Source organism: Morone saxatilis, unplaced genomic scaffold (assembly GCF_004916995.1).
Source record: "Morone saxatilis isolate NCDOM2014 unplaced genomic scaffold, NCSU_SB_2.0 Contig5, whole genome shotgun sequence".
Classification (NCBI taxonomy): Eukaryota; Metazoa; Chordata; class Actinopteri; family Moronidae; genus Morone; species Morone saxatilis.
In genome coordinates, this window is record NW_023340095.1 from 11946706 (window position 1) to 11961503 (window position 14798).

At 40.0% G+C, this 14798-nt stretch overlaps 1 protein-coding gene across 1 annotated transcript in view; it reads left to right on the plus strand.

Moving 5' to 3' along the window:
- Positions 1 to 14798, plus strand: part of myo10l3 (myosin X, like 3) — a 53582-nt gene that overhangs the window by 7462 nt on the left and 31322 nt on the right. Inside the window, exon 2 of the mRNA XM_035676461.1 lies at positions 6482 to 6580. Within this exon, the coding sequence (XP_035532354.1) occupies positions 6482 to 6580 (99 nt within the window). The remainder of the gene's footprint in view (positions 1 to 6481; positions 6581 to 14798) is intronic.

Genomic DNA, 14798 nt, shown 5'->3' on the forward strand with positions numbered 1-14798 from the left:
CCTTCTTCTTCGCTTTTCTTGCTGGCAGATGTTACAGTGGCAACAAGGTAACAAAGAAACAAGAAATTGTAAAAGCGCAGTGAAGAAGCACAGTAGTAGTATTAAATCACTGTTAGTTATTCTTTATTTATTCTTGCTGCTTCTCAGTAATTATATACAATGTGACGAGCATGTTGCCAGAGGGCTGCATGACTGAATGCTTGGAAAATTGGTGCAAGAAATTTCCCTCAATAAACACTACTAAAGAGCTCTTGAGAATATGCACTTAACCCCTTAGTGGCCCAGTGGAGCTGTACAGCAACAACAATAAAAGCAAAATAAAAAGCCAACAAACATCAAATGTTGCTGTAATAAGATAATAAATAACTGCTTTGTTTCTGAGGTGAAGTCATATCCAGTAACTTTCAGCTGCGGTTTTGCTGTTAGTAGGACATACAGCTTTTTTACCCCACTGGAAAGCTTGTGGTCAAAGACCCAGAGGGACCTTTGCCCAGATTCCCCTCCCAGCTGCATTCAGCCTATTTATTTAATCTCACCAGCTACTTGGCAGATTCGTCCTCATTCCACTCACTCAGCATTCAGGAGATTTGGTTACAATCCCTGAATTTGGCTCCCTTTTCAGGGACAAAGCAATAAACTCCTGCATTGTTAGCTTACCTGTTGTTGTGTTGTTATTTTACATAAATCCCTGTGGCTTATTATTCCTTGCATATATCCATTACAACTAAATTAAAAATAAAATCTAATTTCTACAAAATGTATAATTTTCAGCTGAAAAAAGAAAAATCCGCTGGCCAACTGAGCCCTTTTTTCATGTTTTATCTAATTTTGTTTTTATCTGTAATCCAAAGCCATAAAAGTCAGAAAAACTGGAAAATGTTACTTGATTTTTATGGTTTTAACATAAAAAAAGCAATATTGTTTGTATTGTGTGTATTTTAAGTTGAACATTTGGCTTATTTCACTCTCTCTCACACACACATGCGGGTATCAATATGCTATTTGTCCTTATTAAACACAGGCCATCCAGTCAGCCAGTGTTCTGGACTGCACATCTGTCCAGACACCATAAGTGAGGTCACAAAGGGTTAATGACTTGGCCTTATGCTTCTCTATTGTTATGATAATGCCATTGCGTCCTGGTATTTGACGTGTAAATGGGGTGCTGGACCATAGTCCCCCATATAAAAATGAAATGTGTTTTTTTTAACTCTAAATGAAAGGCAGCGGGCCTTTGAAAAGTTGGAGTTTATCTTGGACAAACATGATTGCAAATAATTATATAAAAAACATGAATGAACACACGAAAGCAAAGACATTTGAGAGGGACAAGTGAAAGCAGCAACAGCTAGAGTTTCTTTTGGACAAAAATGTTCCTGGTTCCTGGGTTACATTTATCCTCCTCCACGTCTGAGCACAACAAATGAGACGCTTGTCAGGAATCCAGCTGGATGTACTGATCTCTCAGCCGGGCATTGGTCCTGGCCAGCAGTCAGCCCTCACCTGCAGCACCGACAGCCGCTCACTGCTGTCCGCCGTGCAGGCGTTCACCTCACCGCTCCTTGAAACCACACTATGAGCCGAGAAATTGGCTTATCATAACTAACTGTTCAACCGTGTCCAAGTCAGGATGAGTTAATTAGCTTTCTTTTGTTCTGGCTGATGCGATCACCCGATACTGCCTGCACTCATGCTATGCCAGACAGCAGAGAAAGAGCCGTGGCACCTTGTACTGTGTATTCCCCTTAAATATTTAAGGCTCATTCATTAGCAAATCTCTGAGCTGGATGTCATTATACAAGCTGCAGAAACTCAAGCCTCCAACTCCGGGATCACATCATTCAGCCCGAGTGGTTTCTGTGTCAGAAAGCATGATGGGACGTCGGCGTGCGGCCTGTTTTGGTGGATCGGATTACTATTGTCAGCTGGTTCTGCCTCAGCAGTGCTACACGTGCTCAGTGACATGTGGCATTAAGAATTTGAAATTAGCTTGAGCTGGAAATGTCATGGCAGCAGTTCAGCTTTGCTTTTTAATGGAGCTATTAAAACCTCTGGTTACCTGAGGCATTGGAGTGCTGATAATTAAACACAGTGAAAGCTGTAAAATGAACACCTTTCAATCACTCTTATGCAAGACGTACACACGCTGTTTCACTGGTTTAGTCAGTAGTCAGTGGTTAGTTGTGCTGCAGCAGCTGATTCATGTTTGGAAGACTTAACACGAGCTGATACCCGTGTCCCTTTGCGTCCCAGCTGGCCTTTGTTTGGGATATTTCCGCCTGGTTAACTTCTGAGCTCTCAGTCAGAGGTGGTTGCCTTTGTCCTGACTTAGTGATGGAGCTCCTGAGGATGGAGGGGACAAGGGGGAGGAGTTTTGGTGACACCATCTGTTGCTGAGACAATTTATCTCTACTTTATACCCTTCAGCTTCAAACACACACGAAAACAATTAGACAAACACTTCTGGTGTTGGCTTTCTGGAGCCCTCGATTCCCTGGACAACCACACCACTTCTACAAACTTCAATTTTATTGGCTGATTAGTCATCCAGACAAATCCCTGTGTTTATTTTAAAAGGCAGACGTAAATGTCAAAATGTTTTCAGGATTGTAAGATCATTCTCCCACAGCTAATGGGCCTCATTGCTGACTCCTGACATTTCAGGTGAACTTTACTTTGACAATCGATCAATGTCTCCTCATTCTGTGATAACTTGTGGCAGTGGTGAACTTTTTAAAGGGTTAAAATCGTATAAATGTGAGCTAAAAAGAATTCAGTGGCATCTAGCGGTGAAGTTGCAGATTGCAAGCCATTTGAATACAGCTCAGCCTGAAACGTCTTTGGGAGGGTAAGGGATATTAGAGATTATTGGGATGCTGCGGTTCTTCTTAACTGGCTGCCTTTCAGATTTATTGATTATTGGTTATTTTTTGTGCATAGTATTGTCTTTTTTGTTTGCTTTTCTCCCTTTTTAAGTTTTTAAGTCTTTATTTTTAGATATAGTACAATGTTAAAATGAATAAAAACTGAAATGACAAAGGATAAATGATTAGTAGAATCTGATACATGCAAAAAAAAAAAGACTTGTACAGCTTTTTTTTTTTTTGGCTGTTTCTGCCCAATTTTGATTATAGTGCCTGGTGGGCACTTCTCCAGAGAGTCAAGTCACTCTGCACAGATGCTGGTGCAGTAAGCCAAGCCAGAATTAGCATCTTTATGGGCCAGCTTGTTGCTGACTTTTGGTTTACCATATAGTGTGTTGATTCATTTAATTAACCAGTTATTATGCTGATTGTTGGGTCTCCTAATTCCTGTTTAAGAAAACTAGAACTGTGTGCAATGAGCACATTGTTACCGAGCTTCTCTTTGGGAAAGTCCTTGTTCATGTTGAATGGAAAACCTCTGAGACTCTGACTCAGCAACTGAACCATTTAAGGCTAGTTCTTGGAAAATTGATATTTGCGTCACTGAAATTGAAGCAATACCGGAATGTGGTGTATAAACGCACAGTATTATGAGCCATCCCACTGCTTTCATGTTACAGCGTGCCTGTAATCTGCCTTTTGTCACAACCTACTCCCTGCATATTTCTTTACTTTTTCAGCTCCACTGTTGCAATTATGAGTACAAACAGCCAAGACAGCATGTACCAGCAATATTCTGATGAATTCAAGCCCCTGTGATTTCCAGTTACATAACCGAATCTGATCTTCTTAAAATCTATAGAGTAAACACCATTAATCTCCTCACTGGACCTTAGTGCACTCACGTGAAGCAGCTTTTCCGTTGAATAGGCCATGCATGCCAGGGTGGTACCAGGCAGACACAGTCAGTCACTGGTATGAAAGTCCCCAATCGTCTCAAATTGAATGGAAACTGGGGTTATATATGGCCATGTGTTGAAGACCACCTCTGTTAGATTTTTGTGCTGATGTTTCTGTTTGTCTGCCTCTTTTTCCAGACAATAGGAGGCGGGACATTATCAGGTGCCTGCACCCTTCCTCTTTCCCCTCCCGCTCCCCCAACCTCAGCCTCCTCCTAATTTACACGACCCCCTTTATGCCACTCACCGCTGTCCCCCGTGGTTTGAGAAAGCCACATTTAGCTGCCCTCCATTAGCCGACTGAAAGGAAAAAATCCTTGATGATGGAAGTGGGTTTGCAGACTGGCTGGTTGGACTGAGCGACCCTTTGTCCAAAAATGAAGCCTGAATCACAAATTAAAGAAAAGAATAGAGACCAATCATCACTCTGAGCTGTTGAGCAAGTTAATTTAATGGGCTCAGAATAATTCTTTATTGACCTACTTTCTTCTCTGATTCAGCATAGTTATAGGGAGATTTCATGTAAATATATTGTGTATTGAACAAAAGCATCTTGATCTTTGTTCTGACCCTGGTGGCAAACACATTTGTGCTCCGTGGATGAGAGTGTGTGTGTGCACACGTGGCAGCCTGTTGTTAATAGTTAATGAGGATTGATATCTGGAAGTGGTGACCTTGTATAAGGTTTCCTAGTGGAATCCATGCATATTGATCCCTTCAGTTTTATGCTCTGCTGGACACACAATTCCCTTTTACTCTCTTTTCCCCGACCACCTCCATGGTTGCACTTGTGATGATTAATGTTGTTTTGTTGGTCAAAGACAGGTTTACAAGAAGAGGGTGACTTTCAGGGCAGATGACAAAGTGCACATCCTATAAATCTGAAATCTAAAAATATTCAGTTTCCTTTACATTACTTATAGCTCAGACCATAGACACAAGAACAGGTTTCCCAATGGAAAGGTTGAGAAAAAGCGCTAAAAGGTAAGTGAGAAGATCACTCTCATAATCAATCGTAATATCACAGATTGTCATTTTAACTCTTTCTTTGTGCAGTTTAAACAAACCAGACATGTGCTGGTAGTTTGTAGGTCTATTTTGTTACCTTCAAAGTTAGCCAGGCTAGGTTTTTCTTCCTGTTTCCAGTCTTTGGGCTAAGCTAAGCTAATCATCTACTGGCTGTAGCCTTATATTTAAGGCCCTGTTTTATTCCTTCACAGTCCTCTCATCTACCTCTAAAGAAAGCGAAGAAGTGTATTTCCAAAATGTAAAATGTTCCTATAAAGGTCATAGGTTCACAATTATAATTATATTGTTTAACAAAAGGCCACGTTTGTTATTTTTGTACAAATGTGGATTTCATCATCCTCAAATATGTACAGTTTAAGACTTGACAGGCATTAGTTCACTACTCGTCCATTACAGTCATTAAAACGCAGCCAGTTCTATAAATGTGTCTTCCACTTCTGTAAGGAAATGACAGTCAGTCTGAGCAATCAGCCTCAGATTCCTGTTATTGCTCCTGGTTACTGAGCTGCTAACAAACATGTCTGGGAAGGTCAGTGACTTCACATTGATACACAAACACAGGAGACCAGGCCGCCCGGATAAGCTGTAGTGCTGTAGTGCTGGCTCTGCCTAGAACCAGGATCTATTCTCGGAATGTGGCGAGAAGTGTGTTGTGGTTTGCTGATTGAAATCTAGAAAATAAAAAAGGATGGTCGAATTTGCTAAAGTGACAAATGCTCATTTGGGGTCATATTCTTCTATTTTATGGAGTAAAGTAGAGCCCTCACAACTAAAGACTGAAAGCCGTTTTGACAGTTTTACTGAGTGTGTATGACTCTTGAGTGGTAGTTTTAGTCTCTGACACACCCTCTGCATGCAGGCCTGGCAAACAACTTTGCTCTGTTAAAATTCAATGACAGTTTAATAAGAGGATAACTGTGCCAGTTGTGTGTGGTGAGGGAGTAGCTATGTGGCAAAGAGTGGTGAGCAACGCTGAGAAATGAGAAAAAATGGAAAAAGACTGAAGAAAGTCCTTGCTTTTCTAGAAGAACCTCTGCTGTCTCTTGTAACTGGGTAGCTATTATTCACCTGGCACATTTACGTTACACCCAAATGACAAGGCATATTTCTTTAAAGTATTTCTGGGTTGCAGAGATGTAACAAAGTACAAATAATTTGTTACTGTACTTAAGTATTTGTTTCAGGTATCTTTACTTGAGTATTTATTTTTCTGACAACCTTTTACTTTCACCCTCTACATTTTTACACACATGCAAATAACACTTTCTACTCCTCACATTGTCAAAACAGGCAAAAAAAACCATCAAGACCAGTGCATATTATGCATGACACATAGTGACTGACAGTGAGGGAGACTCCACCCTATTTGGAGTTTTAGCTTTGCACAGAAACAGACGATATTAATGTCCTTTAGACAAACTAAGAGAGTACTTTTTACATTTCAGATTTTATGTATCAGTACTTCTACTTGAGTAAAGAATGTGTGTACTTCTGCCACCTCTGCTGGGTTGTACTTTTCAAAAATGGTCTACATAAGCGACAAGCACATGAGCTACGTTCCTAACATATGACGATATATCAAGCCTGTGTCCAGATGCTAATGGTGTTGTTGTGGCTATTGTGTTGCAGGGGGCCCGTGTCTGGCTGAGACACAAAGAACAGCTCCTCCCCTCCACCGTCAGCTCTTGTGATGATTCGTCCCTGGTCCTCACCACCGACTATGAGAAGGTAAAAAGATGTGTTTTTTTCCCCCCGATGAAGCATTAATGCTGCCAATGATTCACTTTTAACCATCCCAAACTCTCATCTGCCCAGTGTTTCTGCAGCATGAATATTCTTTTCATTAGTATAAGGACTGTACCAGGCTGGCCCAGTGTGTATGTGAGAAGGTTAATTGTTTGCACATGTGTTTCATGTCGGGGCTCCGCGGTAGGATCAACACCTTTTGTAATAAAGTAAGAATGACAGGAATGGGGTCCTTGTGTCAAGTCATTGGCCTGAGCTTATCTGTTTGGCAGTGCATGGAGGTCTTTGTGTCTGGAGGAAATCCTGTTCGAGACAGAGAAGCAGAGAGATAGGGAGAGAGAGAGAGGGAGGTGGCGATGGATGGTTAAAAAATAGTTTCATATGTCTGTGGGTCAGAGAGTGTAGATCAAAAATGAGCTTCCAGTTACCATATTTATCTTGTGGAATGCCTTTGTACCGAACAAACCCTGTGAGCAGTGCGTGTGATCGTCAATTAGCTCCATTTGGTAAGGTCAGGGCCTGGGGAAGGAACAGGGTAGGGCCAAAGGACTGAAAGGATCTTAACATACAACCATAAGCCATGGCCCTGTGTTATTTCTTCCCTGGAGTCCTTGACTGTTCATATAAAGAAGGGTGACGTATTAAGCAGAGGTCGCCAAGCTGTTGAGGTGCAGCATCTTTTTTTTTTCTTTTGTGGAAATTAAGGGCATTTAGCTTAGATGTGGTGAGTCTACACTGGAGTTTATATATATATATATAAAACATATATATATATATATATTATATATATATATATATAAAACAAGAATATAGAGTTATAAAATATGTGTTAGAGGGAACTCATCCATGTGCCCTCAAACGGAGCATATTTTTGTAATGTTTCCATGGTCAGTGGTTGGGATTCTTGTAGTGTGAGAAATCAACCATGTGTCAGAGGGGCAGAGATGGAAACATCATCTATCACTGCAAGGAAGGATCCACCACACCAGGTCGGAGGTTGAAAAATGAATCAGACCCCCGCTTAATATGACCAGAGGGTGTTGTTCTCAGTCCAAAAACATTTCAGCACCCTCAGTGGGATTAAAAAAAATAACATTAACGTTGCGTTTTTTTGGGGTGAACTGGCAGTAGGATCGAAGCTGGTCTCATATGATCTACACATGCGAGCTCAAGATGTGTTGGTCACCAGGCCAGACACATGGATGTCTTCTGTGTGTCCTAAGACTCTGCAGCCAGAATGACAGGAATGTGTGACTGAAAAACAGACTCCACCTTCAGGATCACCGGTTGACCTTATGTGATCCTCTGGTCCTGGATGACATATCTGCTGAGGTTTATTAGCATTTCCTGATTCCGTCGTAATCTTTATTCAACCCAGCTCTGCTAGTATGTTAAGACTGTTATGTTTGTGTTATCTGTCTGTCTGTATGTGTCCTGGTGTTTTTACACGCATGTGCAGTGTCAGAGGTGGTTTGGTAAATGTATCCTGGCAGAATTTTCCTCCCCAGGGGGGGGTTAGTGGGATATACCATTAGCCATTGCTTCATTGCTCACACTAAGGTGTAGCTCCCTGCCTGAGTTCCCAGCTTACAGACTCAAGAGAGTGTCTTTACCCACCCTTCCCCGGCTTTAACAGGCGGACCTGGCTGCTGTCACATTAACCGTCATATCAGCATTCATCACTGTCTTGTCCCCGGTGCACCACAGACCTGAGTGGCCTAGTAAGATATACAGCAGATACACTGAATCTGAGAGCTAAATGTCTTGTGGCTTTGTGTGTGTTTGAGTGCATCCAACCATTTGTGTGTGTGTGTGTGTGGGTGGGTTGTGTGTGTTCTCTGTGGCCAGATGGCACCAGCTGGATTAACAGTGTGTGAGTTATCCCCAGAGGGGCGCGCATGTAAAGAAAAGCAGGAAGAGGCTCTGTCACCTGAACTAAATAGCTGCTTCTGGTGATGTCATCCTCACCTTAATCAGCAATTACTAATAATCGAGTAATTTTTAAGAAGATTTCCTAGTTAGAATTTTTAAATTGTGATCATTTTTTTAAATTTTTTTTTATTTCATGTGATCTTTGGGTTTCTGACTGTTTGTCAAAGAAAACAAGTAAGATGGGGTTAGATTAGGAATTGTTTACTATTTTCCAAACAATTAATAATCAGGTAAACTAGACCTACCTACCCTCTCCTGATTTGGTTTTAGTGCTGACTGGTCTTCACCCTTAAAAATACATTGTGCAAAAATAACAATAAAAAGAAATACCTTATATACAAAGCCCTTTGTTTACTCTTTGTGTAGATGCTTTATTTTCAACAAATTGTCTTTAGACTGAGTGACAGAGATTCGACTCATACCAAGTGTGATTTCTGAAGTTGTCCATGGCCTGTAGCCATACAGTCTGTGAGGTTTAAAATAGGCCAGTCTTTTCTGGATTATTAGTCAATGGAGCCTTTATGTGAGTGATTCACGAGTGTGCTCACAGAAATAACACAAACATTATTGTGAGCAGCTGCGTGTGTGGTAAACAAATATTTTTTAGGATTTAGGTTCCCTTTATCCCATGTTAGGGAATATCAATATGAAGATTCAGCAGTTTATAGTGTTATTTGTTTTCACAAATTTCCTCATTAATAAGCCTATCTCCCTCTGCCCCTCCACCCCCCCATGTCCCCCGGGTCTGGGTGGGATCCCCCTTCAGCAGATGGATTCACTGTAAGACAGAGAGAGAGTCAGACAGGGTAAAAAAAAAGAGAAGGGAGGCAGAAAACAGACAATGATAGACAAAACTGTGTTTGTATCCACAAGCCTGTGATTTTGTATCTGCCCCTGTGTCATTTTCTGAAAGCCTGAATATATCTGCCAGTAAAAGTCCACTGAGCCACGAAGCCTGACGCCGCCTTAATGTGAATATTCAGTAGGGCTGGTCGAACAAAGCAGCAGCAGGGTGTGGTTTCAGCGAGGAGGAAACAAAAGGAAAAGAGCGTCACAGCTGCAAGAAAGTTTAAAATTCAGAGGGCTGCTATAGTCTGACTATACTCTGTTTGCATTTTGTCTGTTTGATGCATTTTAAATCACAAGCAGGCCAATTCTCTGTTAAAGTATTGCATGATTTCATAATTTATCACGACTTTATGATGCAACTCATGGTTGTTTTCATTGTCGGTTAATCTGCTGATTATTTTCTCAATTAATCGATCAGTTGTTTCTATGAAATGTAAGGAAGACTTTTAAAAATGCCTCTCATTATCAACAGATTGTTTGTTTTTGACCAAAAACAAAATGTGTATCACATAAGACAAATAAGAAAAATTTAAAAATACAGTTATCTAAATAGTTTCTGATTATTTTCTAATCGATTAATCAACAAATTTTTTCTGATCTACTATAATACTAATTTTGTTGGAAATATTTTATTTCACCATATATTTTATTGTGATATTTGGTTTTGGTAAATGTTTTATTAAACAAGGAAGGAAGGAGGATATACTGGCAGCTGTTAGCTGTAAATAGCTCCCAGACTCAAAGAACGTTAAGAATTTAAATCAGCAAAAGTTTCAATCAACATTGAGTACATTGTGTGCTGCTGTCAACACCAGGCTCCATTTGGAGAGGATTGATTTGTACAATGAACATTTTCACTAATCAATCACGAGTCACATGTTGTTATTAGCGGCATGAAATTATCCTCAGCCCACTTAAATCATTAACATTGATGATGCTGCTGCATCCCCACATGAAACAGGGATTGCAATATTTGCCTGACTAAAATCATGAAACAATCACCATAATTAGAGCCAGTTTGTGCTTAAAATACATTTGATTTGCTTTGTGGGCTTTGATTATGAATTCAGAGCAAATCTAAACTGGGATTTTATAGGGTTTTTTTGGAAGTTGGAAATCAATATCAGTAGACACACACAGTTACATCACTGTTGGGTTAGTCAGGCTTTTGTTAGCACGCCGTTTGGGGGGTTTTGATGCTCTACAGCTCCTGTAGGAAAAATGTTCCAGTGTAATTGTTATAATGGACACTACGCAACATTATTGCACCTTCTAAGCACTGAAATGGAAAGAGTATTAGTCTGTGTCTAGACCTTATCAGCTCTCATGTTCCATCTTCCTTTTAGCCACGTCTACAGGATGTTTGATTAGTCAATAAATTATTTGGAAACAAATTTATGTACACAAGAATAAATATTGATGAGAAGCGCTGTGGTTGTGAGGACAGAGATCGGTGACTTTTCTCACAGGAATGAAACCAGACAAGAAAAAGCCCACAGTGGGGCAAACATCTTTTGATGCTGGAAACTCTCAGCTCAGTTTTCCTCTGAGCATCTCTCATGTCTCAGGTATGAGAAAGAACCCGGGGCTAGCTCTGTGAAATCTGAACACTGAATTATCTGAAGAGGAACCAAAACAAAGGTCACGTCATATAATGTAGAGACAGACTGTAGAGTATCTGCACCCACACACACACAGATATACATACACGCATGTAAAAATGTAAGCAAATTCCCCTCTCTCTTGCGTTATATATTTTTCTGGAGTAGCGAGGTCTCATTGTGTGTTTGGCTAAAGCAACCATATTTGTTTTCCTCCTGTGAAACTTTAGGTCCTCACTGGACTCGAGAGTGTAACATGGACCTGTAGTCTCTCCCAGTTGTTTGTTATCCTGTGTTATCTTCGCTCCCAGCCACCTTAATGCAACTGTGAACTTGGGAATGTAAAAATTGCTAACACAGGCAGAATTTCTTTGGTTTGTTTGGTTGAGTGTTAGACATAATGTCTCTCCATCAGTGTCAACAGACAGTGAGCTCAGACCTGGGAGGCTGGTAATATTTTACAGCACATTATTGTTAATTAAATGAAAAAATAGATAGTTGAAAATGCTTGCATCATGTTATTTAAATATTTATGAAAGAAAATATGATATACAGGGTTTTATCAAATGCAATACCATATCCAACAACAAAGACAAACATCTACAGTTGCTTTTGGTTTATCTTTAAAGTGACACTTTATTATTTATTAACACATTGTTCCTCTTAAAAATGAAATGTTCATATGCAATAAACTCCACACTTACTCAACTGAGGACACTTAGAGGTTTCGTCGCTACTGTTTAGAGAGCGGGGCGACCGATGGCCAATATATAATGCAGATATCAAAAGAGTAATGTATATTTCCATTATTCTATATGCATTCATATCTGATAAACATGGTTATTTAAGCCAGTAATGTTGTTTTAAAGCAAATTTGTACAAAACACATGGGGTTATTCTGTAGATTTCAGGTATTTAAGGGAGAGTGGGGTACAGTATGTCATTCAACATAATATATGTATAATGCTAGTGTTAACATAAGACGATGGTGACTGAGAAAATATAGGCAAACGTTGAAAGCAGGATGCATGAGAGTTCAAGAACCGGGCTCACCACCTTTCCAAAACTCACAAAAGGGAGAACATCATTCCACATCAGCCACACTGACAAGCCTGTCTGACATTTTTGTTTATTGTTCTTGTGAACGCAGTCATTAGCCAATATTGATTAACTCAAAATGTTAGATAATCAGCTCGATTAATCAGCCGACCTATTATCTATATTTATCTGTCTATAGCTGCTACAGCCTCTCTTGGTCTGGTCTGACCGCTAGCAATATGGTGGCAACTTTAGATAGATATTGCTGTGCTATGACTCTTCTCTACTTCTGCTACTGTGAATTGATATTCTAGCCATATTTTTTTTTTTGCTTGTCAAATAATGTGCTATTTTATTTCACTCTCACTCAATATCAAATAAATACAATATGTTGTATGACGACACAGTAATCCATCGGAGCCAAGGTGTTGATGGTGACATCAATCACACTCAGTGAGTGATGTAATTGAATGTAAAATGATAATACTGATTAAGGATGTAAAACAAGTGAAAAGCCCATTTGATTTGTTAGTCAGTCAGGCCCTGCCTGGTGAATCAGGGCCAATTTGCCAGAGAGGAGAGGGTGGGGTTAAAGCTGAATGTTTAGGGACATCTGGCTGTAAATCTGCAAGCTTCTGCTCTAAGGATGACATCACTGCACGTGTTACTTTCCTCCCCAAGGTTTTCACCCTTTCACAAACCCTAATACCACAAAAACATGTAGCAACCCACTGATGACTGCATTGTTATTGTGCTGTTGTCTCAGCACACGCCCGTTCTCTAATGGCCATCTGAAAGAGCTGAAATGGACATGATGACTGCGAGACCAGAGTCGGTTTATCTTTTCACATACTTAAAAGGCTTTTTCGCCACACTTGTATAGAGATTCACTTTAGTTAATGTATTGCATGAAGATGAAAAAGACATCCTGTACATATCAGTGCAATGATTTATAAATACAGAGTCTGAACACTGCTCTGAACTCTCCCTCAGAGCTTTACATATCTATAATGTGTAGGATGAGACACAGATTCAGTCTAACATAAAGTCTACAGTCACATATCTTATCTTTAAACAGCTGACTAATGCTATTTATAAATATCTTTGATCTGACAATAAAGACAGTAATGGAAGATCTTACGGCTTTCTTGAAATGCCATTGACTTCTATTAAGTTGCACAAATCAATATTTGTATGTTAACAATGGATCAAATGTCTATGTGTAAAGACAGAGAATTATCATCAGCCTTTGCGTGTTTTAGCATCTTTCTGCTCATTCTTTTACCGTAATCCCACTGCTCTTTTCAACAACCTTTATTTAGTGTTTAGCTTAAAGCTCTGATTAACTGCCTGTACACTGCAGCACTAAACATCAGACAGACAAAGTTAGCACTGACTGTTGAGCATAATGGAGCACTTAGCAGCTGAAAAGCCAGACATTCCTTAAGGAGTTGATGGAGACCCAAAAACAGAGCTAAAAACAGAGCCGAAAGGACAGTGAATGTCAGGCTTATATTAACTCCAAATGAATGAAAACTTTGCTTTGTACATGCTAGAATTGTCAATAGGAATCAGCTTACCATATCAACCTTTCAACTTTGTAAGGCAATAATATGTTGTGTATACAGCTTGTTCCATTGCCTCAAAATAACAAAAATAATAAATCAGTGAATACTGCTTTAAGTATATGATATTTTACATGAAAGGCTCCATTTAAAAACAGCATTTATTCATTGCAGAGGTTTAGTATCTCAGATTCAGTAGTTGTACCTTCAAATATTCGATTACACTTTCATCTACACTCAATCAGCAGCTTCCTTAGAGCCCCTGCAACAACTCTGTGCTGACTCAGCAGTTCTGTGAAAACCAATGTCTGCTCCCAACTGGGACACAATTGACTATGCCAGAAGAGGCAGCAGTAATGCACTGGGACACCACATCCCCAGCTCCTTATCCATCAGTATTGATCCAAACACTGCTTCCCATCAAGTGACCAGCACAGTTGTAGTCTGTCTGTTCTTTTAGCTCATGTCCATTCCATTAGACTTCTGATAGCCACAGAGTCTGCGAGACTGACGACAGCGAATATCTGTTAGTTCATTAGACTTCTTTACTGCCGCTTTAGTTCTTCTTATTCCGGTTGCAGGAAAAGAGATTTGTTGAACAAAGTGAATCGAACAAAACAAGGGGAGAAGTCCAGGCATGAGTTGGACAGGGGGCTCTCTACCTGTCAGGTATGCCAGCAGCAGGCACAGGCAGGCATGGATTCAGTCTGCCATTTTAACCTCTGTTATTCCTGTATCATCACTTTAATCTGCTTTTTATCCATGCATGCATGTGCTATGGTCACAATGAGAGGCTGACGTGCCAGCAGTTTGCTTCAGATCTGTGTAAACTTGTCGACCTGCACTCCTTCTGCGTAAGTGCTGTAAGAACCCTGAGGCTGTAGTAAGTGTACAGTAGGCCTCTGGCAGTCGGCTGTCTTTGTCGGATGTGATGGGAGATACTGAATGTGTGCATGAGGCATTGGCTTCTGTAATTTTAAAGTTGTACACTGTGCAGTTCACCTTGACAGCAGAGTATGGTAATTGCAAGGTTTCGTGTAGCGGTTTCTAGTGAAGTGGCCACCTCACCTAAAACAAAGACTACCTCCACTAACAACATAAAAGATCGACACCCTTTTATGAAATAAAACAGGGAAGAAGAGATGAAATGCTATAGCACACTGCAAATATATATATATATATATATATATATATATATATATTGTCATATATTTA